At 42.4% G+C, this 26471-nt stretch overlaps 1 protein-coding gene across 1 annotated transcript in view; it reads left to right on the top strand.

Annotated features, from left to right (window-relative positions):
• The window catches only part of TTC23L (tetratricopeptide repeat domain 23-like), a 51650-nt gene that overhangs the window by 5950 nt on the left and 19229 nt on the right, over positions 1-26471 (top strand). The window contains exons 3-8 of the mRNA XM_010853849.1: positions 382-562; positions 4179-4302; positions 13453-13609; positions 14962-15087; positions 17423-17600; positions 19762-19870. Of these exons, the coding sequence (XP_010852151.1) occupies positions 382-562; positions 4179-4302; positions 13453-13609; positions 14962-15087; positions 17423-17600; positions 19762-19870 (875 nt within the window). The remainder of the gene's footprint in view (positions 1-381; positions 563-4178; positions 4303-13452; positions 13610-14961; positions 15088-17422; positions 17601-19761; positions 19871-26471) is intronic.

The following is a 26471-nucleotide window of genomic DNA, read 5'->3' as shown; positions in this document are numbered from 1 at the left end:
ACTAAATAGCAGGCACTATGCTAAGTGATTTATGAGTATTACCTGACTTAATCCCATAACCTCATCAGGTGAGTGTTCATATTGACTTCATTTTTACAGAGAAACAGATTAATAACTTACTTAAGGTCTTATGGTTGGTAAGCTGCAGAGTTGCAGCTGAGTGGGTAGTTCAACAAATCTATTTCATTTGAACCACTACATTGCGGTTCTAACTCTGGGTTTTGCAGGTGGCATGAGTGTGCTACCTGGCTTTATTCTTCAGGTCTGTTTTAAAGATCATATCCCCAGCCCCCAGTTGGGAGGGCTCTGTCCTTCAGTGTCACCTTGTTTGAGATATGCAAAGGTCAAACCTCACTCCATGTCCCTCTCTGGTACCCACAGGTCCCAGCAATCCAAGATCCCAGAACATCAGCGAACAGATGAGTCATCTCCCACTAGTGGATCTGAAGAGAGTGAGGAAGACACCAAAGCCAAGGAGAAGGTCATAGACCATATGTCTCATCCCAGAGAGAAACTGGCCCAATCCCAGAAGAAAATAGCTCAGCTGATTAAGGGGAAAAAGGTAAAATAAAAATTCACAAGGTTTTCCATTTTCAAATATATATGTCCATGATTAGAGAAACTCTTATTTAACTTCAGGCTGAAGGCCATGAAGTGAAGGAAGGTGTTAATATTTCTTTGTAAGTGGGAGAAAACAGAGCGGAGCATAGCTGGTAGCCGGCCCACCTTCCAGTTCCACACATGGGTCACTAAATACTTCCTTGGAGTATTTGTGCTCCTGGCTTTAAACTGAAAATTGATGTTGGGTCTTCCTGTTGCTGTTTGGTTCTTTTAATTAACAAACGGTTTTTGATTTCTCCTGAAAGATTTCAGGATAATATCTTTTGGGTAACAGGAAGTCCAGGATAGTGAGGCAAGAGACTGAGAACACGGGTAGCCAGGCGCAGTCTAGGCTCAGGCCTAGCAAGGATATGGTAAGACGCCTGTGGTTACAGTGGAATCCTAAGTAAACCAAAGGACAGGAAGTGGGTGGTAGCAGCAGAGGTCAGGGAGTCCAGGTATCCATTTCCAAAAGCAAAGCCAGGACTTCGGAACTAGGACCTCAGAGCAAGTGTTTAGCAGGAGTGTTCAAAGTCCAGGAACATGAGACAGCCTGTCAGTGACCCTCGTGATTAACACACAGGCACTGGCCTGCTCCCAGAGCGTTATTTATCAACAAAGAATTCTTATGCTGGCTTACTGACTTCCTAGCCATTCCCAGACAAGGGAAAAAGTGATCTTAAAGTACTTGTGTGAAAGTCTGCAGATGGCTTAGGAAAGGCTGAGAGAGGCACCTCAGAGGACAGCAGAAGTTGATACTTCCCTGGATGGCTATATCTGTAAATTTATCTGTGTAAACTACCCAGGAACTTGGAAAGGACCATCATCCTGACCTATTAGTATTTCATGAGCCTAGGCTAGAATGATCAGTTCTAGAAAGATAAGTACCAACTGCCTCGGAATGCAAGTGTGAGCTTCTAAGACTTGACAGCTCCTTGACCACTTTGGATAATGACAGAGATTGAGATTTAGGAGTTAAACCTAGCCCACCCCAGTTCTCACCGCCCTGAAGGACAGGAGGATTGGCGGTGGCAGAGGCAACGCTGGGCTGAGCTCTGGAGCCCATACTGGTTGTCTCTGTGCCTAGGACAGGAAGTGTGAGGATGGATGAACACATGAGGTCCAGAGCCAGGAAAGGACTCAAAGCTTTGGACTCTCATTCTAGGCATTTTTCGTGGTATTATGCTTCCTCGGAATAGAACTTAGTATTTACTGTGCGGTCAGCCCATGAAGAACAATCACATGTTCTGACCGAATGGCTGTTTTTAAAGCATGAGGGGAAATGCCCCTCTCACATTGTTTGCTTCTGTGTGTTTGAGCGGAGAGGGATGAAGCCTAAGGTGAGGAAGGACGTGGGGGTCACGGGGGTCAGAAGAGAGCAGTCCTTAGACTTCTCTGTGTGTTACTCTGTAAGGGGGTTACAGTCAGATAATACAGAACAGATTTGGATCCCTTTGATATTGACTCACTTTCCTCCAGAGTAATCCTGTGAGGTGAGTGGTCTAGATCTCTAAGTAGAAAAGGAAGCTGGGACTCAGGGTGTTCTTGCCCCAGATCTCACAGTCAGTAAATGTCAGAACCAGGATCAGAATTCCAGGCTTCCTAAAGTGCTCTTCCATCTCACCAGGAAATAAATGCCTGGCTTTGTCAATCAGTGCAGCTACCTGGTGACTGTGTATGTAAAGTTACTGACATCTATGCATTAAAGATGTAATTCTGTGATTTCTTAAGAGAGCTCTGCCCATCAGTTCTGCAGGGCCAGGGACTCTTTCCCCACCCCATCCTTATCTTTGCCAGTAGAGAGATGATTTATTCAGCAAGTACTGAATGAGCGGCCTCCTCTGTGCATGGAGCATACAGTAGTGAACTTGAGGAAGAAACTGTTCTTGAGGAATGTATTTTCTATTATGTTCTATTTGGGGAGACAGATCATAGACAAAAAATTTTAGTTAATGGAATATCAGAGAGAGGTAGATGCTATGAAGAAAAAAATTAAAGTTGGTAATGGGGTATAGTAAGTGATGGGGTGACAGGCTGTTTTATTAAAGTGACCAAGGAAGGCCTCTCTGAGGTGAACAAAATGAAAATGGCACAAGAGGGTAATGATCTGTGAGAGTGTCCCAGGCTGGGGAACAGCAGGTGTACAAGCCCTGAGCGAGAAAGTAGTTCACTGTATTCAGGAGCATCAGATATATTTAAAAATCCAGATATGCTTATGATCATAAATAATAATAAAAATTTAGACAAAGGAGAAAAAGATGGAGAAGAAAAAGAATGATAAACACCTCGTTACTTGGTCACCAATTGGCAGGTGCTAGTGAATGAACTCATTATTTGGAAAGCTGGTAAATTAAGGGAAAGATTAAAGTATATATCCTGTCCTTCTGATGTGAACTGTACTGTTGGGTAACCAAGAAATAGATTAGGGGAGATTTCATTTTTATAAAGTTATTCCAGCTAACATATGAAGAAGAAATGATAGAATTAGGATATCATCATTCTACTATCTTTTATAGATTTATTCATGTAGTTTTGCCTTCCTCAGCAAGAGACAAGCAGAGATTAGGTATCTTCTGATGGTAGAACATATGAAGTAGTTTTGCTTGGGGAGAAAAAAAAAAGCTAAAGGTAATCAAACTTCTAAATCCAATGACCAATATAAAGGCAGAATGGAGGATGGAAGGACATGTTGAGTGACACCATAAGGATGTAGTCAATCCAATTTCCATCTTTGGGAAACACTCTAAGCCAAATAACTCAGTTTCTTCCATAAATAATTTTCAATGAAAAGAATTAGAAATAAAGTTGGAACCCATGGATTAAAGGAGACTCAGGAGATAGATCTCAGTGTTTGGACAATCAAACTGCAAACTATGAGGTAATTATTAGATTTATGGGACTAGGTATTTGATAGCAAGGAATCATTGTTAATATTTTGGTGCAATACTGATTTTGTGGTTCTGTTGGTTTGGCCCAAAAAGTTCATTCGGGTTTTCTCTGAGATGTTAAAGAAAAACCCAAACGAACTATCCGGCCAACCCAGTATTTCTAAGTCCATATCCTTTGGAGGTACTTATGAAATATGAGATGACTTAGTATCTTGGATTTACTTCAGAGCCATAGAGGGAGAGGGTAGGTACATGTGGAGCATAGACATGAAACAAGATTGACCATGAATAGTTACTTGAGGCAGCTAAGTGAGTCATTGGCCATTCTGTTTTTGCATACTGTTAAAATTTTTCACTGTGAGAGGTGAAAATAAGTCCCTCTGGCTGTGATGTAAAGTTAACTACGGGGGTGGGGCAGGGGTGGAGGCAGTAGGAGGGGCTGAGGTCACCCAGGTTATAGGTTAGGGTGGCTTGGCCTGGGTACGCATGGCAGGAATGAAGAGAAGAGCTTAGCTTTAGGACTTACTAGTAAGGTGGAGCCAACAGGACTTGCTGAATTGGCTGTGGGATGGGAAGTGGGGACGAGGGAAAAAGATGACAGTGGATGAAGTCCTGTCTTCCAGTGATGAGATGCGGGCTGGAGATTTTCCTCCTTTCCAGAAAGCATGATGACTTGCTTGCTCTCTGCAGAACATTGAAGCAAATAAGGAGCTGATTCGCTGTGTCATCCTTTCTCGGATTATTTTTGGGGAAGAACACTGGAAATGTGCACAGGCTTTGGCCACCCTGGCTTATGGCTACCTGACACTGAGAGGTACTCTGTTTCCCGGTTGGGTGTGGGTGGGTGAGCCATGCTGAGCACACACACAACCACACTGGGGGTGGGGATGACCAGGGGAGGATCCATCCCCTCCCCAACGCACAGCTCATCAAGAGAAGGGAAAGCCCATGGCTGAGGCAGGCAGTAGGATGGGGGTCTTAGAGATAAAGATAATAATGAAGGAAAGAAGGCAGAAGACAGAAGGCTGAAGGACAAAATGGGGTAGAGGAAGCGGAGCCAGTGAGGAAATAGAAGAATCAGGAAGGGCCTTCTCAGGGAAGCCAAGGGAGGAGAAGGCATTTCAGAAGAAGCACAGGGTGGCTTCAGCAGGTTCTGATGGCAGAGAGAAGTCAAATGGGGGGAAGGCTGAAGAGAGACCCATGGATTTGTCAATCAACAAGTCATTGACAGCTGACTTGGCACCAACAAGTAAACTCCTTGGGCCCTGGGAGAGCCGAGATTCAGGAAGACAATTTAGGAAGCTGTTTCTGAAATTCTACTGGAGGTGAGGGCAACTTGAAACCAAGAGAAAGGAACCAGAAGCATTTGAGGGGGATGTTTGTCTGAACCGAGGGAAGGCAGACGCAGCCCCTCTTTCTTTGGAAAGATTACTGAGTGGGTCTGTGTAAGGAGGTTAGGCTTCATCTTCTGAAGTCAGCACTTTCTATGAGCAGCCCCAGTAGACCTTGAGTTTTGCTTTTCCAGTTAGATTCCAAGCTGACTCAAGACAGGTAAACAGGTCATGTCACAAAAGATGCTGGGGGCACTGCCCTCTTTTCCCTGACTCACAGTTCTTCCTGCCACATGAATGGGCAACCACATTTGAGTCAGAGGTTAGAGGGGAAAAAAGTTTTCCTGTAAAGGAAGGTCTTTTTGTGTGTTTGTTTTTTCTTGATGGGAAAAGCAACTTCCTGGTTAAGTGTCCACATCATATAATAGTGCTCAACCTTGCACCCAGACTTTCTGAAAACTAGCCTAGAATTTTTCTAGGTTATGATCATGACCTTTCCTTGAGAATAGCCCAGGGTCTTTTATTTCAGGTATAGGCTTTACCCAATTTCTTCACTTTTAAAAAAGTCTGTGGTCCTTCAAATAAAATAACAAAAGCTTTGAAAAATCACAAACCTTCAAGAGGGATGAAGTGCTTGCTGAATTCCACTTAGTTTTGTTGTCATTAATTCTGCAACTGCTTTAAAATGGATAGAATTTATGAGCCACGCTTCCATGTAGGCAGGACATATGCATCTGTGTGTGCTCATGCCTCACTACACGTGTCCATGTTTTATGGCCAGCAGACCTGCCTGCCTCATTTCCCTGGGAGCCTTTTCCAGTACTGGGGAAAGGGCTTCAAGCCAGAAGACTGATTTCTCTCAATAAACAATCTTGCAGTATTTAATGAGACATTTGTATATGGGAGATGCTGTGAAGAGGACTCTGGGAACTATAGGGTACAGAAGGCACAGTCTTGGCCTTTAGAGAATTTACAACCTCGTGTAGAAGGTGAGCTACACATAGACAGCTATGATAAGAAGGCACCAGAAGGCAGATGCTATGGGACTGGTTTAAATACAGGGCTTTGGGGATGCTGCTGTTGTTCAGTTGCTGAGTTGTGTCTGACTCTTTCTGACCCTATGGACTGCAGCATGCCAGGCTTCCCTGTCCTTCACTATCTTCCAGAGTTTGCTCAAACTCATGTCCATTGAGTCAGTGATGCCATCCAACCATCTCATCCTCTGTCATCCCCTTCTCCTGCCTTCAGTCTTTCCCAGCATCAGGGTCTTTTCCAGTGAGTCAGCTTTTCACATCAGGTGGCCAAAGGATTGGAGCTTCAGCTTCAGCATCAGTCCTTCCAGTGAATATTCAGGACTGATTTTCTTTAAGATTGACCAGTTTGATTTCCTTGCTGTCCAAGGGACCTTCAAGAGTCTTCTTTAGCACCATAGTTTGAAAGTGTCAATTCTTTAGCACTCAGTCTTCTTTATGATCCAACTCTCACATCTGAATATGACTACTAAGAAAACCATAGCTTTGACTAGTTGGACCTTGGGGTCATTGGGTGAGATCATTTCTTGCTGAAGGTAGTAAGTGATAGATTCAGGAAGAGGTACCGTTCAAGAAGGTCCTTTGAAAAATGTCTAGGGTTGGGTGGGCAGAGGAAGGGGTGGACATTTCGGATGAATAACAAAGCCTGGGAAGAGGCCTGGAGGTGGGAAGGTGCAATGTGTGTTTAGAAAGCAATCAGCAGCCTGGCTAGCTACACTGAGGACTGCTCAGGTGAGCCTGGAAAGGGCACCTGGGGGCAGGCTGAGGAACTAGTCCTTTTTTGATAAACAAGGAGGACTAGTAGAGATTTTCTAGCAAGTGGTGAATAAATCAAAGTGGGCTTGTGGAAAGGTCAGTTTAGCAATGATAACTGGAATGGAAGCCATCTCATCTAGCTGTTTACATCTAGGTGTAAACTCAGGCTGATGACAGGGCCACAAGTGAGAAGGTAAGGATTTGAGAGTCTGTGATGCACAGATACCTTTACCTTTTGAGCCAGAAATCCCACTTCTGGGACTCTTTCCTGAGTCTACAGTTATAACCTGGATGAGATAGTATGGCTGAGATTATTCTTTGCAGCACTGTTTATGATAGTAAAAGATTGGAAAAAAAACCAAGTGTGCTCATGAAGCAATAATATGCACAGTAGGGGTATGCAGCCTTAGAAAGCGCACAAGGGATACTTACTTGGCAGGGGAGATACCATGATCACGAAGGTGGTTTTCCCCGGGCGAGGCTTATCCACTGCACTCCGGATGTGCTGACCTCTGCGATTTCCCCAAATGTGGGAAACTCGACTGTGTAATTTGTGGTAGTGGGGGAAGATCTATAAATTTAGAAAAAAAAAAAAAGAAAGTGCACAAGGAAGTTCTGTCTACAACCAGGGAAAGATCTCCCGGATCCATCTTGGGGCGACAGAGAATGCACCACGCAGGACGGTGTTTGTAACCTGCCTCTTTCTGCGTGAGAAGGATGGGAGAGAAATGAGAATATGTGCTTATATTCATATAAAGAAACACTGAAGGAAACACAAGAAAGAAAAGTTACCTAGAGGTTGCTTGTGGTAAAAGATGATAAAATTGGAAGTGAGATCTCTCAACATTTACCTTTACATAAAATTTTGACTTTTGAACCATGGGTATGTACTGCCTATTCCAAAAAGACTGTGAAGGAAGAATTGGCAGGACATGGCACTGGACTTGGGGTTGAGGAAAAGTGAGGCCCCAAAATGACCATGAAGTTTCAGGCCTCTCAAGGTGCCACTGTCAGAGACAAGCAGATCAGGAGAGAAAGTGGAGTGGAAGAGGAAAGTGGATCTGGTTTTTGATATACTGATTTTGAGTTGCAGTAGCAAAAACCACGAGTATATTTTAACTAGGTGCTGGAAAACTGGGACCAGAACTTGGGAAGAAAGGAAGGGAATCATAACCATGGAGGAATATTAGAGACCAGAAGTAGGGAGGGGCAATGGAAAATTTTAAGCGTGAAGGCCAAGGTTGAAGTTATAGGACTTGATAAAACTTCTTGGAGGAAAGAGAAGAAAAGGAAGAAGTGAAAAGACAGACCCATGGAGAATGGACACATTTATGGGAGGGAACAGGGGACCCTGGCAGAGTGAGCAATGAGTCAGAAGTTTATCAAGGAGAATCAAGTTAGTGCAGTACCTTGGAAGCCAAGAGGAGATGCCAGCAGCCAGGGTGTCTAATGCTGCCATGAGATGGGGATGCAAGAAACCGTGACCACACTGATTCAGTAGGACGCCTTTGGGGACCTCACGAGAACCTGCACAAGGGTTGGAGCAGAAGCTAGATCCCAGGAATGAGGGGAAGGCACAGGGGCCAGCAGTCTAGACTATGTATGTCACGTCCTGCATAGTGAAAGGGATGTGGGGAAATAGAGGGTAGTTAGGGAAGCCAGAAAAGTCACATGAAATGTATAAGAGGAGGAGACCTGGGAAGATTTCTCGCAGTGAGGAAGGAGCCAGATAGAGAGTTTGAAGGTTTTAAAAATAGAGCAATGGATGCGATGGGTCCATGAGTCAATAACGAGAGAACACAAGGCCTTTGCAAAGCAGAGTATAAAAGGCGGTGGGTTGCTGAAATAGAGTAAGGGGACACTAGAAGTGGAACTCTGTTACCAGCTGATCTGATGAGAACCGTCCTGAGGCTAGGGCTTCCGTGGATGAGAGAAGGGCAGGTGGAGAACAACGGGGTGGTCAGTCACCTTGCTACCGCTGTTTCCAAGTGTTTAGAAGGAAATAATAATATGGACAGTTTCCTCAGTTTCCTGAGGCTTTTCCTATTTTTAATGAAGCAATGAATTAATCTGTTAGCCTGTTCTTACTGGGGCCTTTCCAAGTGTCTGGGGCTCTATTATAAGTTCTGCAAAACACCAAAAAAGAAGTATAAGTCATGAACCCTACCTTCTCTGTCTAGTTGGTTAAAAACAAACAAACAACAACAACAAAAAAACCTGGTACAGGAACAAAAAGGAATGATAAAAAACCCAGGTGGTCAGACCTTCAGGAAGCTTGGTACCTATCTGAAGTGAGTGTGCATTTGAGAAGGCAGTCTTTTATGGAGATGCTGTAAGCAGCTTTATGAAGAATGTCCAGAGTATGTAAGGACAAGTATAATAAATTGCTTAAGAGGTATGGACCCTGGTAGTAAGGATAATGATGGCTAATATTTATTTAAACTCATTTCCCACCAGTGTGCCAGGCACTGTTTTGGTCCTTTTTCATGAATTAAATTAATCCTTGCAACAACCATACAAGTTAGGAGTTATTTTCATTGCTGTCTTATAGATGAATAGACTAAAGTATAGGTAGATTAAGTAACTCATTCAGGTAGTGGCTAAGCCAACTTCTGTACTTGGAAGTCTGGCCTTAGACCCTGCTCTCTTAATCACTACTGTGAGAACTTCCTAAATATAGGTGATGTTCTAAGGTGACAAAGGCTGAAGAGCTCTGAGCAGATTGTCTGTGGCCTGAGTCAGAGTAACAGACATCAGTGGTGGAATCTTATCCTAAATTAAAAAGAAATGATTGATACATTGGGTGAACAATCTCCAGACCCGTTTCCCAGTTTATCAGTATGTGCTTGTGATTTCTGAGTCTCAGGCTTCAGAAGCAGGTCTTGCTGCTGCCCTGATTTTCACTTCTGTAGTTGCTGCATTCCTGGTGCAGGGAGAAGGCTGGTGTCCTTGGCTTGGGAAAGCAAGTAAAGGAAACTGACTTGGTCTTGGAACAGACGTTGGAACTGGGGAGTTGGGACTCGGAGTTAGGGAACAAGGTCACTGATCTGTGAGTGTCCTCTGGAGAGAGAGGAAATGAATCTTACATGTACACATATATGCAGACACTATTTTTCCACAAAAGAGAGTTTTTTTGTAATTACTATAAAGCATTAGATTCTGATTCATCATATTTTTTTGTCATCCTGAATTTTCTCATGTAGGGAATATTATAAAAATATTATCACAGAGTGACATTTTAAAAATTTATTTTATTTATTTGGCTGCATTATGTCTTAGCCCTGGCACATGGGATCTTTGTTGCATCATGCAGGATCTTTCACTGTTGTTCAAGCATTCTCTAGTCATGGCGCTGGGCTCCAGTAGTTGCATTGTGTGGTCTTAGTTGATCCACGGCATGTGTGATCTTAGTTTCCTGACTAGGGATTGAACCTATATCCCCTGCATTGCAAGGTGGATTCTTAACTGCTAGACCACCAGGGAAGTCCCAGAGTGAGATTTTTATTTTTAAACAAAAAAAGGACTTTTCTCATACTTGGAAACTTTAGAAAACATTTGTCTGAAGCTGTGGTCTCTAAACTCTTGAGAGTTAGCTTCCTTAGCACTAAAAAAGTTTTGTGCGCTTTCCATAAATATGTATTTATTATAAACTATGTACAATGGCATCAAATATTATGTACTATTATAAATATTCATTAAAATGGAAAACAACAAATACTTTTTAAAAAAAAAGAGAGAAGTTTTTATCCCCTCCCACACACCCTAATGGCATCTTTCATACCCAGAAAGGTATACACATCCCACTTTGGAGACCAAAGTGCATTCTGGGAAGGGTAAAGGAGTCATTTTTTCTTTAGGGCTGAACTTTAAAGTTTAATGAGCTGTTTAGTTCATTTACTTAAGGCCCACTGGTCAGGAGCTCTGCTTTTTCATCAGAAGGAACACAATGCAATGAAGGGGGAGACAAGAAACTATATAATTAACTAGCTGATGCGTATAGAGGAAGTGTTCCTCTTGGGGATTTCACAAGTAGCGCTGGGCCCCCAGGGCTGGGGTGTGGGGCTGAGAGGGAGACTTGCAAAGCCTCAGAAGGACTTTAGGATCTGTTTCTCATTTGGGAGCCCAGGAGCAGTGTTGTGCTGATCCAGGAGTGGTTTTCAGTGGCTCATCCAGTTTCACTTTTCTCCTTCCTCTACACCCAGGGAAGCATCTATATGTGGTTCCTGCTCTCCTTATTGACACAATCCCAAGGGCCCAGCTGGTCATGGAAAGTAACCTATTTGATAAAAAGACTCTCAGTTTCCTAGTCTGTTGTCTTGGTCTGATTCCCTGGCAGAGTTTTCTGTTGCTGCTACCTTCTCAGGACCTGTAAAGACTCCCTGTCACCCTGCAGATCAAGTCCAGCCTCCTCGTCTTGGCATCTAAGACTCCATTTTCCCCATCCGATTCATATCTTCCTTGTCTTTCAATTTATTTACTTTTTTTATTGTCTTTGAATTTAAACCTCCCTTTAGTCAGACTCAGAGAAGGCAATGACACCCCACTCCAGTACTCTTGCCTGGAAAATCCCATGGATGGAGGAGCCTGGTGGGCTGCAGTCCATGGGACACGACTGAGTGACTTCACTTACACCTTTCACTTTCATGCATTGGAGAAGGAACCCAGTTTATGGGGTCCCACAGAGTTGGACTTGACTGAAGTGACTTAGCAGTTTGTCAAACTGGTCTTCTCACAGCCTTCCCTAATATTCCAGCACATGTGTGCGCGTGTGCACGCACGCACACACACACACACACACACACATTCTGTCTTCATGGCCTCAGGCTGTTTCCTCCTAGTGGAAACCCTTTCTCATTCTTCTCCATCAGTTAGAACCTACCTACTCTTTAGGCAGGAGAAGAGTCCCACTTCCTGCATAAAGACTTTACTAACTCACTGTTGCTCTAAGTGTGGTCCTCAGACAGCCTATATCAGTATCACCTAAGATAGCTGTTATAAATCTGAACCCTTGGTTCTCCCCTTAGAACTTGTGAACCATAACTACTGGAGGCCCAGGACTCTGCACTGTAACAGGCGCTTTCCATGCAATTTGAGGACCCCTGTCATCTGGTAACTTGAGATGTAGCCCTTTCTTTGGCTACAGAGTCTGTTTTTCTCTTCTGTTGAGACCTACAGAAAGGGCATTTCGGAGTATTCTAACAAAGACTTCTTGGCTTCTGGGTCACTTGTAGGTCTTTCAGAGAAACTGTGTTCTCATTGTTGCAATTCATTAAGAAGGACCTGCACATTTGAACATATGAGGGCTTTAGGCTTTAAAAGCAAGTCCTTTTAATCATCTCTAATGCCACCGACTACACTGTGCTGTGAAAGCAGCTACAAAGGCCAGTGCTGTGTGCTGTGCTTAGTCACTCAGTCATGTCCGACTCTTTGCAACACCATGGACTGTAGCCTGCCAGGATCCTCTGTCCAAGGAGATTCTCCAAGGAAGATTCTCCAAGTACTGGAGTGCGTTGCCATGTCCTCTTCCAGGGGAATCTTCCCGACCCAGGGATAGAACTCAGGTCTCCTGCATTACAGGCGGATCCTTTACCATCTGAGTCACCAGGGAATCCTAAGAATACTGGAGTGGATAGCATATCCCTTCTCCAGGGGATCTTCCCTACCCAGGAATCAAACTGGGGTCTCCTGCGTTGCAGGCAGATTCTTTACCAGCTGAGCTATCAGGGAAGCCCCCTATGACCAGAGAGAGAGCAAACTGGGGGCTGGGGTGGGAGGGGCAAGTCAAAAGCACAGCCGGCCTCCTTCTGTGGCAGGGTGAATGTTTCCCAGACCTCAGGTCTGCAGGGAGGAGAGCTGTGCCAGCCATGGGTGGTCCTCAGGAGGGCAGAGAAAAAGCTTTCTGTGTTCTCTGCTGGCCTTTCTCTTTTCTCCAGGGTTCCCCTTATCCATCAGAGATCACTGGACATGAGCTGGTGTGGAAGATGAGGAAATAGTTCTGTAACCTGAACACTCCCAAGTCTCCCTCTGTTAACTGGACTAATTCCATTTCAAATAAGTGGCTCAGGAACACCAGTCTTTAGTTAGAAAACAAGGGGAAACATGCCGCATGTTCTGTCTTGTGGGGCGTTGGCATCCCTTTTGTCTTCTTTATCTAGAGAGGGGCCTCACTGTATTAGAAATTAGATCCTCTGTGTGTGTGTGTGTGTGTGTGTGTGTGTGACCAATTAGTATCAACAACTTCATCTTGGACTGAAAAAAAAATCCCCAGATGGAAGTAATTGTATTCATAAGCCCCTGTCTTTATAGAATCCCTTTTCCAGCAAGCTCAAAGCATGCATTCTGTGGCATTAACCCAGTTCATTTCTGGATTGTCTCCATGTGTTGGTAAAAGGGCAGCTGCTGTATTTTTGTTGTCATTTCACATGTGGGGGATCGGAGAAGCTCTGTGGGTTGAAGAGGTCACATGGCATTAGCAAGAGATTGAGACTGGGATCCTCAGCTTCCTTTACTGTCTCCATCACTCCATCAGTGATGTCCAGATAGAGTCTGTTGATGAATGCCAGGATGGCTGCATAAGAAACACTTGTGCAGGTAATTTCAAATATAGAGTCCTGGATCCCCTTCCTCTAGAGATCCCAACTCAACAGGTCTAGGGAGGGGGTGGCCAGGAACCTTATTCTTTACAAGCATTCCAGATGATTCTAACGCACTGCAGTTTGGGGAACCAGTACTAAAGACCATACTGACAAGCATACTGCCCACCTTAGCCCCTCCCAGGAATGCCTTTGACTGAAATGTGCCTTCTTAATGTTATCCTTCTTGCCCTTCACCCTCCAACTCCCCCAGGCCTTCCAGCTCAGGCCAAGAAACATGCCGAGTCCGCCAAGAACGTCCTGCTGACCTGGAAGGGAACCACAACCTCAGACAAGGAGGAAAAGCAAATTCTGGAGACTCTGGTCATGCTCTACTACACTCTGGGAGTGGTCTGCCTCCTGCAGAACCAATATCCTTTCCTTCCCAGTGGGATCTGGGGATCAGGGCCGGGGTCCATCCACGCCAGATGAGTCATCTCACACAGGGTGGGAGGTGGAACCGAGGCCTCGTAGCTCTATTCTGACGTCCGAGCCCTCCATGAGCCTCCACTAGGAAAGTCCGTCTTAGAAAGTATAAGTGTTCCTCCTGTGTCTATTCACATGAGCTCTGAGTTGAGCCAGGAGGGTTCTCCCTGGGGACACACCTCCTGGGCACCTGAAAGTTTTGGGAGCCTGTCTTGCGCTTCGTTGAGCCCTCAAGACAGGCAATGTTAGCAGTAAGGAGGTGGATGATGATGGCAGTGGCCATGTAGGAAGACAGAGGATGGATGGTAATTTGAAGCACTGTCAGAGTAGGCTACACATCCTCGTCCCCTGGGGAGCTTTAAGAATGATTGCTATTTGGGTCCCACCCCCGAGAGTTTGATTTAGTAGGCCCCGGGTGCATCTGTTCCCTGAGATTTTTTAAAAGCCCCAGGTTACTTGTAACACACAGCCAAAAACCTCTGATTTAATGTACACTTGATGGTTTTAGTTTTTCTAAAATGCTGTTGAGAACACTGCCCATGAAGCCAAAGGCCAAGCAAAATAGACCAAAGAAATAGTTTTCCATATTTCAAGGGAGAACGGTTAAAAATGCCTCTCCTCCAAAAGCTTGTGATTTTGACAGCCTGTGGGTACTATCTCTGCTTTTGAAAACTAAGGGGTCTTTCATGTTCATGAATAATCATAAACCCTCTTTGAGCTCCTCTCTACACATCCCCCCTCTACATTTTTGGTCCTGATATACTCAGCTTGTAAAATCTGATACATTTCCTTCCTCTTTTATGCCATTCGCCAGAGGGCTATTGAGAATGCGGGAAATGGAAGGATATTGGGAATTAAGGGGATTTTCTTTCCTGCTGTTTGCCTCTCGCCAAAAAGCTGCTCTGCTTGGACTTTCTAAATGACCCAGAAAGTCCCTTTCAGCAAAATTGGTTCCTCTCTTTTGCCATTCACAGAAACCAACTTGGGAAAAATGAATAATTGTTGTCACGCAGCAGATGCCTCCAAGGAAGTCCCGTGTAATTCACGGTTTCCGTTCACTCCCAGTGCTTGCCACCCATCCTAGCCCTGGACCCCTGCAACACCACAAGACACCCAGGGCCCCGTTCCTTTTCCGAAGAATCCTCCCTTCTCGACAACACGTTCAGATGAAAATAGAGGGAAGTGTGTGTTCCCAGATACTGTTACGTTTTCCCAAGGGCCCCTTTTGTTTGCTTACCAACTCTGCCCTGGTCAGTGGGGGCGTTTGTGTACCTGGCACTCTCCTTGACTGTTTCACTGGCAGAGAGGCGTATTTCAACCTGCAGAAGTCAGAGAGAAACATGAAGGAGCTGAGAGAATCCTATAAGGGAGGCACTTGTGGATTACAGGTCTCAGAGAAAGAGCTAACAGTCGCTTTGGGCAGGTGAGATCTGGGCTTAGAGAAGCTTGGATTTTCATAACTTTGTTTTTGTGCAGTCACTAAGCCTTGTCCGACTCTGCAGCCCATGGACTGCAAAGCACCAGGCTCCTCTGTCCTTCACTATCTCCTGGAGTTTGCTCAAATTCATGTCCATCAAATCGGGGATGCCATCCAACCGTCTCGTCCTCTGTCACCCCCTTCTCCTCCTGCCTTCGGTCTTTCCCAGCATCAGGGTCTTTTCCAATGAAGTCAAATCTTCACATCAGGCAGCCAAAGTAATGGAGCTTTAGCTTCAGCATCAGTCCTTCCAATGGATATTCATTTTTATGACTAAAGCCCGGAATTACATGATTGTCCTGTACTCGGTATATAAGGGGAGAAAAATATTTACAGCAAAAGAACCAGAGACTCAAATAATAGTAAAAGAGGCTCATATTTACCAAATGCATACACCATGTTCTAAGTTTTCTGTGCTCCTTCCCATTTAATCCTCATAGCCACCCCTGAGATAGCTGGTGCAATTACTTATCTCATTAGAAAGAGGGCAAAGAGGCTGAGCTGAGGATAAAGAAACCATCCAAGGAGATAAGCTTTAAGTATTGGATTGGAACTTGGTCTGAACTTACAGACTCTTAGCCCTTCCTTGTGCCGCCTCTCCTACTTACTCTAAAATTACTTCATTTTTTAATTTTTTCTGAATTGCCACCTACTTTTGTCATTAAGTGGTCTTCCCTCATAGTTCAGTTGGTAAAGAATCCATCTGCAATGCAGAAGACCCTGGTTCGATTCCTGGGTTGGGAAGATCCCCTGGAGAAGGGATAGGCTACCCACTCCAGTATTTTGGGGCTTCCCTTGTGACTCAGCTGGTAAAGAATCTGCCTGTAATGCAGGAGACCTGGGTTCAATCCCTGGGTTGGGAAGATCCCCTGGAGACGGGAAAGGCTACTCACTCCAGTATTCTGGCCTGGAGAATTCCATGGACTGTATAGTTCATGGGGTCACAAACAGTCAGAAACGACTGAGCAACTTTCACTTTCACTTTGTCATTAAATATAACAACTTAAATGATAAAGAAGAAACACTTAATGAGAACAATATATTGGAGGTCCTTGAGTTATTCATAGCACATGCATTTTTAAGGAAAGTTGTATTCCATATGGAAACAAAGTTCATGGAATTTGTTCAAGCCAGAATGAGACTTAGCTGTTTTACAGTTAGGGATCCTCTGAGAATCAGAATATTTAGATATGAGAATGGGCCCATCAGAGTATCAGAGGAGAAAAAGAATAATAAAAGGTTTACTGTTCCCTAGATTTTTCAAATATCTTCACATCCTTGAAAACAGTCTGTTTCCAGAACTGTAAGCACTTGGCATGGTAGGGTAGACGATGGAATGGTAAGTAAATGAAATACATGAGTCATACTTGCCTCCTCTAAACAGCTATGAACCTAGTAGTCAAATGGGAAATGGCAGGGAGATGTTGGAATGTCCAGAGCTGAATCAGAAACAATTTTTAAGTCTGCAGGCTAAAGTTAGAGTCCAGTGACTGTCTCCTGCTGACACACGGGGCAGTGACGTAGATTTTTGTGCTTATGTGAAAGATAGCCTTGTTCCTCTTTCAGAATAACTTTGAGTGTATATTTCATTCATCCGTTCCACACAGTTGACCTGTTTTGTACACACACTGTTCTAAGTGTTGGAATGTTTACAAAAGTATAACTACTTTCTCAACACTGTTCTAAGTGCTTTACATGTATACACATCAGGATCATATTTTAAGTACAGTTTTCTAACTGTTTTTTGAACTTAGCACATTAAAAATTTTTCATGTCTGAAGTATTTTATTGTGTGATGTGCCATGATTTATTTAATCATCCCCCTTTTGGTGGGGAGATACTTACATTGTTTTCTCTATCCTGCCTTATTTTTAACTGAGGAAGAATAAACTAGATCAAACAAAACAAAGGAAAACCCCTGCTTTAGCCTAAAAGAGAAGGAATCAGAGGTAATCAAATTTTATTTTGATTTTAACAAGTCTTTGTTATGGGGTAAATTATCCCATCTTATGAACGGCCGGACACCATTTTTTCCATATGCTTTTTTATAAAATTAGCCTATCGTGATATATTAATGGGTTTGATAAAATGGTAGTCAGTGAAATCTGGTGGGTAAAATACTGGCTAATAGGAGTGTGTTTACGGCAAGGCTGGACTTTGAGCCACCCACACAGATGATCAGCCTGTGAAGGCAAATTGTTTGGTTCTTAGAAAGTTCCTTCTGTGTCTGCAGAGCAAGTCACCGCGCTCTGACTTTCCACCCTTGTCCCTTTTCTTCCAGAGCCTCCTTGGCCAACTGCAGGTTAAACCTTGCGCTGGTATACTTTGAAAAGGCAGTTGACAATGTTATTGCCAATAAGGGTGACAGTACGTCAGATCTGGTCAGTCTTTACCAGGAAATTGCTCAGATCGAGCAGCTGAGGAGGAACCATGAGCAAGCCATCCAGTACTTGCACCAGGTAGGTGGGTTGGCTGAAGTCCAGGCCAGGAGGCTTTGTTTGGCCGCAGGCCTGGTTCCCAGAAGGGAAGAACGGGATGGGATTGATTTTCCTCCAGATCCACACAAGAGACCTTCCTCAAACTCTGGACAAGGAACACAGGCTTATGGCGGGCCTGTCTGCTGTGTGACCTGATTTAACACAGCATTTCCCCTCCTGGCTTCCCTCACCTCTGTCTGTGCCAGGAAGAGGGAGCTGAGCGAAAAAGCCAGAGGGGCAACTGAGTTCACGTCTTTAACAAATGCAAAGGGCTTCTAAAATGAAATTTTATAATATTTTGGTGTAATGCTCTAATTTGTCCTGTAAACTAGTCTAGCTGGTTGAATTTCCAATCTAAGGTTAAACCACCAAGATGGTGTTTTGCTTGGAGGTGACTAATTTGACAGATGCCGAGGGGAAAACGAAATGAGACGTACAAAGGAATGTTGAGTCTATCATAATTTAAATAGTGTAGGGCACTTTATGTATCAGCTACTTAAAACTTTCCTCGAAACTGCTGGTTAAATTCACCTTTTCTCTCCTCAACGGAGAACTGTGCCTATGGCTTCAGGTATCTCCCATGACTGAGATCAGATCGTAGTACTGGATTTCCTATTTTGCAAAAAAAAGTGTACTGCCCTCGAACAGTGCATATGACAGCAGTCTGCTGCTGAAGAAAAGGCGTTTGCCTGCAATCCAGAAAGCCCAGGTTATTGACATCACGATGGAGAGATGTTTAGGAGTGCTGCCCGGAAGACAGGGAGTCCACTACTTACGGAGAAAACCTGGCCGGTGTGTCTGAGACTCCCTTAAAGCAGCAGTCCAGTTTAGAACGAGTAAAACAGTACATAATCAGGGTTTCCCACCCACAACAAAAATAATAGTTCAAATGTATGGAATGCTTTTACCATGTGCATATGAGGCTATATTAGTTCATTTATTTCATGAAATAAGCATATGAAGTAAGCACCATTATTTATTTTTTTAATCTTATTTTAAGCATTAGGAAACTGGAGCACAAAGAACTATAGCTAATCCACTGGAAATTGTATAGCTAACAGGTTGGGGGGGAGGTGGGTGAGCAAGGATTTGAACTCAGAAGATTTGACCCCACAGCCCCTACTCATAACAACTCTGCAATGGGTCTTAGCTCTAAAGTGTTGTCTTGAGTGCTGTCTGGAGCTCCTTGAAATACCTCATGGTGTTTGGCCTATGAAGTATGAAGTACAGGTGGCTCTTTTCTTGCTGGTGGGTAGTGAACTGGATACTTCCTGTTTTCTTTCTTTTTCCAAAGTGTTACTCCTTCCATTTTAGTTCAGATAATAAAAGCTGTATTTCTCTAATGCTTATAACGTTTAGTGATACCTAAACACTATATACATATTCATTTAATCTTTACAACTGTTTGTGACAAATACAATTTTTGTCACCCCTGTTTTATATTCAAAGAAATTATAGTGACTTGCCTTATGTTATAGTAAATGGCTGAACTAAGATGGGAACCCAGGCAGCTGGGCTCTAGGATTCACGCTTTACTAGCCTTTTTTTTTGATACTGAACCTTTGAGAGGTTGAGCTAAAGCTATAATTTTGCTTTTGTGATGAAACATAATAAAAAGTAATAATTTTTTGAGAACCTGCCATGTGAAGGGTGCTGTGCCCAGAGCTTTGCACGCATCATCTCATTTAACTTTTCCCAAACCCTAATCAGGGCTTCTCTTGTGACTCAGCTGGTAAAGAATCCGCCTGCAATTCCGGAGACCTGGGTTCAATCCCTGGCTTAGGAAGATCCCCTGGAGAAGGGAAAGGCTACCCACTCCAGTATTCTGGACTGGAGAATTCCATGGACTGTTAGTCCATGGGGTTGAAAAGAGTCAGACACAGCTGAGCGACTTTCACTTTCAAACCCTAATCAATGGAAAGTATATATTCTTTCTACATATGAAGGTAAAATTACTTGCTCAAGAATCACAGAGAGGAAGTAGCAGATCTGGGACTCAAACTCCTCTCACAGGTAGGTAACTCCATGATTAAATAAACATCAGCTGTCAATCAACCAGCACTTCTGTGGGAGCTACTATAAAATCCACAGTGAAACACTGCCATTTAGATACTTATCCTTCTCACGATTTTCTGTATTCTAGGCCCATTCTATCTGTGTCTCTTTGTACACAGAAGTCAGCCCCCAAGCTGCAGAGGCGAGCGCATTACTAGCCAAGGCTTATGCCATGTCTGGAGAGGTACAACACAAGGGTAGGTATAAGAGGTGATTTTGGAGATATTATAATTTCCCTCTCATAGGAGGGATGCACACTGCCAAATGGAATAGGTGTATCTATCAATATGGACAGATGATAAGTAGCTTTTCATGTCTGTGATAGAAAGATAAGACTAGATACCCTTTTGTAGAGTCATTTACACATGGATTTAGACACAATAATATCTCCCCAAATTAGCTGGAACATCAAAACCAGTAAGATCATCTGATTTCTATTGCCTTTATTCCCTTAGAATCTCACCAGAATTTACCTGCATAAAGAGTAGAGAATCCTACATGCAATGAACATGGCCTGAGATCTATCAGTTAATTAGGAAATCCAGTGATAAAAGAGAAACATTGGCTCCTCTCCTCATCCTCCTCCACTCTCAACCTCCTTGACTCTTAGAATGTTTGTAGCAGCTACAATTTTCTTGACTTCTATTCAGAAGTGAGGTACTGGGGGTTCTAGAGGAAAGCTGAGTTATGAACCCATCCTTCAGCAGTAGTCCTTCTCAGGAAGTGCCGTCCTTTTCATTGTGGGTAGCTTTGAGAGAGACTTGGAGGAACTGGTAAGGAAGGACAGTCCCATGCTCACCTGGCTTGATCCAATTAGTGGACACTAATGGATTCAGTGGTTTATCAGGAGGAATTTGAGATTTATAAAAAATATAATTAAAATATTTTTAAATGCTGTGCTTTTAAAAATAATATATTTTTAAAAAATAATCTTTTATGTACTTATAAAAATAATCCATTTTGTTGAACATTATTTGCCAGTTATATATATGAGAGAGAAAGGAAAAGTGTGTGTGTGTGTGTATGTATGTGTGTCTGATGAGGGGGGATGATATTATTTTCTATTCTTGTATTTCCCTATGTTATTACATAAACTTTTTTTTTTAAGTTTTCAAAAGTTATTTGGATATTTTGAACATTGGTTTCTTTAGCCTGAATGTTCATTGAAGATTCTTATTCTGTGTTTTCTAACTAATTATCTTTCTCCTTTTAAAAATATCCTTGTGTATACTCACAGTATTTGTGCTCTATGTATATATTTGATTTTTTTAAACAGTCTTCATGGTTATTAAGAAATTTAATCTGTTTGTGAACATGTAAAATTTGTTTTTAATGAGAAAAAGTCTATGATTATAGAGTTGGGAGATTCCAAGACTGTCTTATTCTTTTCTTACATACTAATTTTTAACTCAAGAAAATCTTCCACTCCTAGCATCCTCTAAATTCCAGATGGATTAATATTTTTTACATCAGAACTTAAAAATATAAATTAGCCAGAAGAAAGTTCAGTACTAGAATAAAATGTACTAAAATTAAAAATTGGAGAAAAGAAGAATTCTCTGAGCATGCAAAGATACACCTGAAAAGAAGAGACCGTTAAGTTTAATTATAAAAAGATCTAAGACTTGTGCCTGTCATGAAAAACCATAAGTAAAGTAAAAAACTCAACCAAGATGAATAGATAATCCAAAGATAGGCCCTAGTTTTTTTTTTTTTTTTTAAGAGTTTGTAGTTAACTTTCTAAGAAAGAAAGCTCCAAGGGTAGATGATTTCACTGGGTAATTCTACTTAACATCTGAAGAAGAAATAGCACCCATCCTATATAATCTTCTCCAGAAAGTTAAGGAAGAAGGAATACTGCCCAACTCATTTTGTGAGGCCAACATCTCCCTGATACCAAAATCAGACAAAGACATTAGAAGAAAAAACAAAACCAAAATAACAAAAATAATAATAGACCGATACCTTTCATGCACATAGATGTAAACAACAACAACAACAACATGTATAGCAATATAGAAAAAAGAATAATACACAATGACCAAGTGAGGTTTTTTTCCTTTGAGAATGTTAGGCTGGTTCAGTATTCAAACCTGAATCAATGTATTCTACCATATCAACTAAATCCTAAAAGAAATCAGTCCTGAATATTCACTGGAAGGACTGACGCTGAAGCTGAAGCTCCAGTACTTTGGCCACCTGATGTGGAGAATTGATTCATTGGGAAAGACCCTGATGCTGGGAAAGATTGAAGGCAGGAGGAGAAGGGGACAACAGAGGATAAGATGGTTGGATGGCATCAGTAACTCAGTTTTGAGCAAGCTCCAGGAGTTGGTGACGGACAGGGAAGCCTGGAGTGCTGCAGTCCATGGGATCGCAAAGAGTAGGACGCAACTGAACTGAACTGACTGACCATATCAACAATCCGAAGACAAAAAGCACATGATCTTATCAATTGATACAGAAAAAGCATGTGACAAAATTCACTATCCTTTCATGATAGAAAGGGAACTTCCTCAGTCTGATCAAAGGCCTGTACAAAAGGCCTACAGCCAACACCACGTTCATTGGTAAGATTGTATGCTTTTGTCTAAGATCACGAACAAGGGCAAGATGTTCACTCACTACTCTTATTCAACGTAGTACTGGAAGTGTTAGCCAGTGTAATAGGCAAGAAAAAGACATACAACTTAGAAGAAATAAAATGGTCTCTATTCATCGACAGCATGACTGACCAAGGCATTTACAATTCCAAGGAATTTACAAATCTCTTAGAACCAGCAGGTGAGTTTAAGCTTAGCATGGTCATAGGATATAAGATCAACACACATTTCTATATTAGCAGTGTACAACTGGAAACCAAAATTTTTAAAAATATCATTTACAAGAACCCCACTTCCTAAATGAAACACTTAGGTATAAATCTAGCAAAATATACACAGGATCTGTGTGCTGCAAACTACAAAATCCTGATCAAAGACAGATGACCTAAATAAATGGAGACACATTGTGTTCTTGGATTGGAAGACTCATAGTAGTAAAGACATCAAAGTGAAAGTCACTCAGTCACGTCCGACTCTTTGCAACCCCATGGACTATACAGTCCATGGAATTCTCCAGGCCAGAATACTGGAGTGGGTGCCTTTTCCTTCTACAGGGGATCTTCCCAACCCAGGGATCAAACCCAGGTCTCCCTCATTGCAGGCGGATTCTTTACCGGCTAAGCTACAAGGGAAGCCCAAGAACACTGGAGTGGGTAGCCTATCCCTTCTCTAGCAGATCTTCCCGAACCAGGAATTGAACCGGGGTCTCCTGCATTGCAGGCAAATTCTTTACTAACTGAGCTATCAGGGAAGCCTGTCAAGTTTTCCCAAATCAGTTTATGAATTTAACTCAATTACAATCAAAATTCCAGTGGATTTTTTTTCTTTTGGCTGGGCTCAACAGCTTGTGAGATCTAATTCCCCTACCAGGGATTGAACCTGGGCCCTCAGCAGTGAAAGCACTGAGTTCTAACCACTGGGCAACCAGGGAATTCCCAGGAACTTTTGTAAATATAGATAAGCTGACTGCAAAATTTATATAGAAAAGCAAAGAAACTAAGAAGCTAAAACAATTTTTAAAAATAATACAGTTAGAATCGTACTGCTTGATTTTAAGATTTACTCCATCAATAGAGTGGTATTGGTAAAGGGACAGACAGAAATCAGAATCATTGGAACATAAGGAAAGCCCAGAAATAGACTTAATTAATTAATGGCCAATTAATTTTTGACAAAGGTACAAAAGTAATTCAGGGTGCAAGTGATAGTCTCTTCAACAGATGGTATTGGAACAATTGGTATCCAAGTGTCCCCCAAAACGTCAAACACTTTCATATTGTACATAAGCATTAACTCAAAATGAATCACTGTCCTAAATATAAGAACTAAAATTTGTATTTACTTTACAATAATCAATAAATAGTATAAAACAGCAAAGATACCAATTTTCTTCTATCAAATTGTCAGCATCTTTAAAAAGATAACCTTTTAGCATTGAAGAGAGCAATTTGATTACAAACTCCTTGAAGGACAGTTAGGCAGGATATTATACATCTTAGAGCTATATATATATATATTGAACTATAAGGCAATCAACTTTTCAACCGTACTGTGTGAAAGTTTCAAAAATTTAAAATTATCTGTCATTTTCCAGATAGGTAAACAGGTCTGCTCAGTCATAGCTGGTGGGAGTGATAGTGTAATTGATATGAAATTGTGTTGGTGGTTTAGTCGCTAAGTCAAGTCTGATTCTTGTGACCCCATGGACTGTGGCCCACCAGGCTCCTCTGTCCATGTGATTTCCCAGGCAAGAATACTGGAATGAGTTGCCATTTCCTTCTCCAGGGGATCTTCCCAACTCAGGGATCGTCTTGTGTCTCTTGTGTCTCCTGCACTGCAGGCAGATTCTTTACTGCTGAGCCACCAGGGAAACATTGTTATTAAATTCAGTTCAGTAGCTCAGTCCTGTCTGACTCTTTGCTACTCCATGGACTGCAGCACGCCAGGCCTCCCTGTCCATCACCAAACTCCCAGAGTTTACTCAAACTCATGTCGATTGAGTTGGTGATGCCATCTAGCCATCTCATCCTCTGTCATCCCCCTCTCCTTCTGCCTTCAATCTTTCCCAGCATCAGGGTCTTTTCAAATGAGTCAGTTCTTCGCATGATGTGGCCAAACTATTGGAGTTTCAGCTTCAACATCAGTCCTTCCAATGAATACTCAGGACTGATTTACTCTAGGATGGACTGGTTGGATCTCCTCACAGTCCTTGGGACTCTCAAGAGTCTTCTCCAACACCACAGTTCAAAAGCATCAATTCTTTGGCACTTAGCTTTCTTTATAGTCCAACTCTCACATCCATACATAACTACTGGAAAAACCATATCTTTGACTGGACAGACCTTTGCTGGCAAAATAATGTCTCTTCTTTTTAATATGCTATCTAGGTTGGTCATAACTTTTCTTCCAAGGAGAAAGTGTCTTTTAATTTCATGGCTACAGTCACCATCTGCAATGATTTTGGGCCCCCCAAAATAAAGTCTGTCACTGTTTCCACCATTTCCCCACCTATTTGCCATGAAGTGATGGGGCCAGATGCCATGATCTTAGTTTTCTGAATGTTGAGCTTTAAGCCACATTTTTCACTCTCCTCTTTCACTTTCATCAAGAGGCTCTTTAGTTCTTCACTTTCTGCTAAGTGTGGTATCATCTGCATATCTGAGGTTATTGATATTTCTCCCAGCAATCTTGATTCCAGCTTGTGCTTCATCCAGTCCAGCTTTTCTCATGATGTAATCTGCAGGTAAGTTAAATAATCGGGGTGACAATATACAGCCTTGATGTACTCCTTTCCCTATTTGAAACCAGTCTGTTGTTCCATGTCCAGTTCTAACTGTTGCTTCTTGTCTCAGGAGGCAGGTCAGGTGGTCTGGTATTCCCATCTCTTTAAGAATTTTCCACAGTTTGCTGTGATACACACAGTCAAAGGCTTTGGCATAGTCAATGAAGCAGAAGTAGATATTTTTCTGGAACTCTCTTGCTTTTTCGATGATCCAGCGGATGTTGGCAATTTGATCTCTGGTTCCTCTGCCTTTCCTAAATCCAGCTTGAATATTTGGAAGTTCACGGTTCATGTACAGTTGAAGCCTGGCTTGGAGAACTTTGAGCATTACTTTACTAGTGTGTGAGATGGGTGCAATTGTGCAGTAGTTTGAACATTCTTTGTCATTGCCTGGCTTTGGGATTGGAATGAAAACTGATGTTTTCCAGTCCTGTGGCCACTGCTGAGTTTTCCAAATTAGTTGGCATATTGAGTGCAGCACTTTCACAGCATCATCTTTTAGGATTTGAAATATTCTATCACCTCCACTAGCTTTGTTCATAGTAATGCTTCCTAAGGCCCACTAGACTTCGCATTCCAGAATGTCTGGCTCTAGGTGATTCATTACACCATCCTGATTATCTGGGTCATGAAGATCTTTTTTGTATAGTTCTTCTGTGTATTCTTGCCACCTCCTCTTAATATCTTTTGCTTCTGTTAGGTCCATACCATTTCTGTCCTTTATTGTGCCTATCTTTGCGTGAAGTGTTCCCTTGGTATCTCTTAATTTTCTGGAAGAGATCTATAGTCTTTCCCATTCTTTTTTTCCCCTCTATTTCTTAGCATTGATCACTGAAGAAGGCTTTCTTATCTCTCCTTCCTCTTCTTTGAAACTCTGCATTCAAATGGGTATATCATTCCTTTTCTCCTTTGCCTTTAGCTTCTCTTCTTTTCACAGCTATTTGTAAGGTCTCCTCAGACAACTGTTTTTCCTTTTTGCATTTCTTTTTCTTGGCGATGGTTTTGATTACTGCTTCCTGTACAATGTTATGAACCTCCATCTGTAGTTCTTCAGACACTGTGTCTATCAGATCTCATCCCTTGAATCTGTTTGTCACTTCTACTATATAATTGTAAGGAATTTGATTAAGGTCATACCTGAATGGTCTAGTGGTTTTCCCTACTTTCTTCAATTTAAGTCTGAATTTGGCAATAAGGAGTTCATGATCTGAGCCACAGTCAGCTCCCGGTCTTGTTTTTGCTGACTGTATAGAGCTTCTCCATCTTGGGCTGCAAAGAATATAATCAATCTGATTTGAAATTAAGGGACCAATTTGATATATATAGTAAAATTGAAAAGGAAACATGTATAAGGATTTCACTCTGGCACTATTTGTAACTGTGAAATATTATAAGGAAAATTTGGTATGTTAG

Source organism: Bison bison, unplaced genomic scaffold (assembly GCF_000754665.1).
Source record: "Bison bison bison isolate TAMUID 2011002044 unplaced genomic scaffold, Bison_UMD1.0 scf7180017864331, whole genome shotgun sequence".
Lineage (NCBI taxonomy): Eukaryota > Metazoa > Chordata > Mammalia > Artiodactyla > Bovidae > Bison > Bison bison.
Note: the sequence above shows the minus strand (reverse complement) of the source record. Positions and strands in the feature narration are given on the sequence as shown.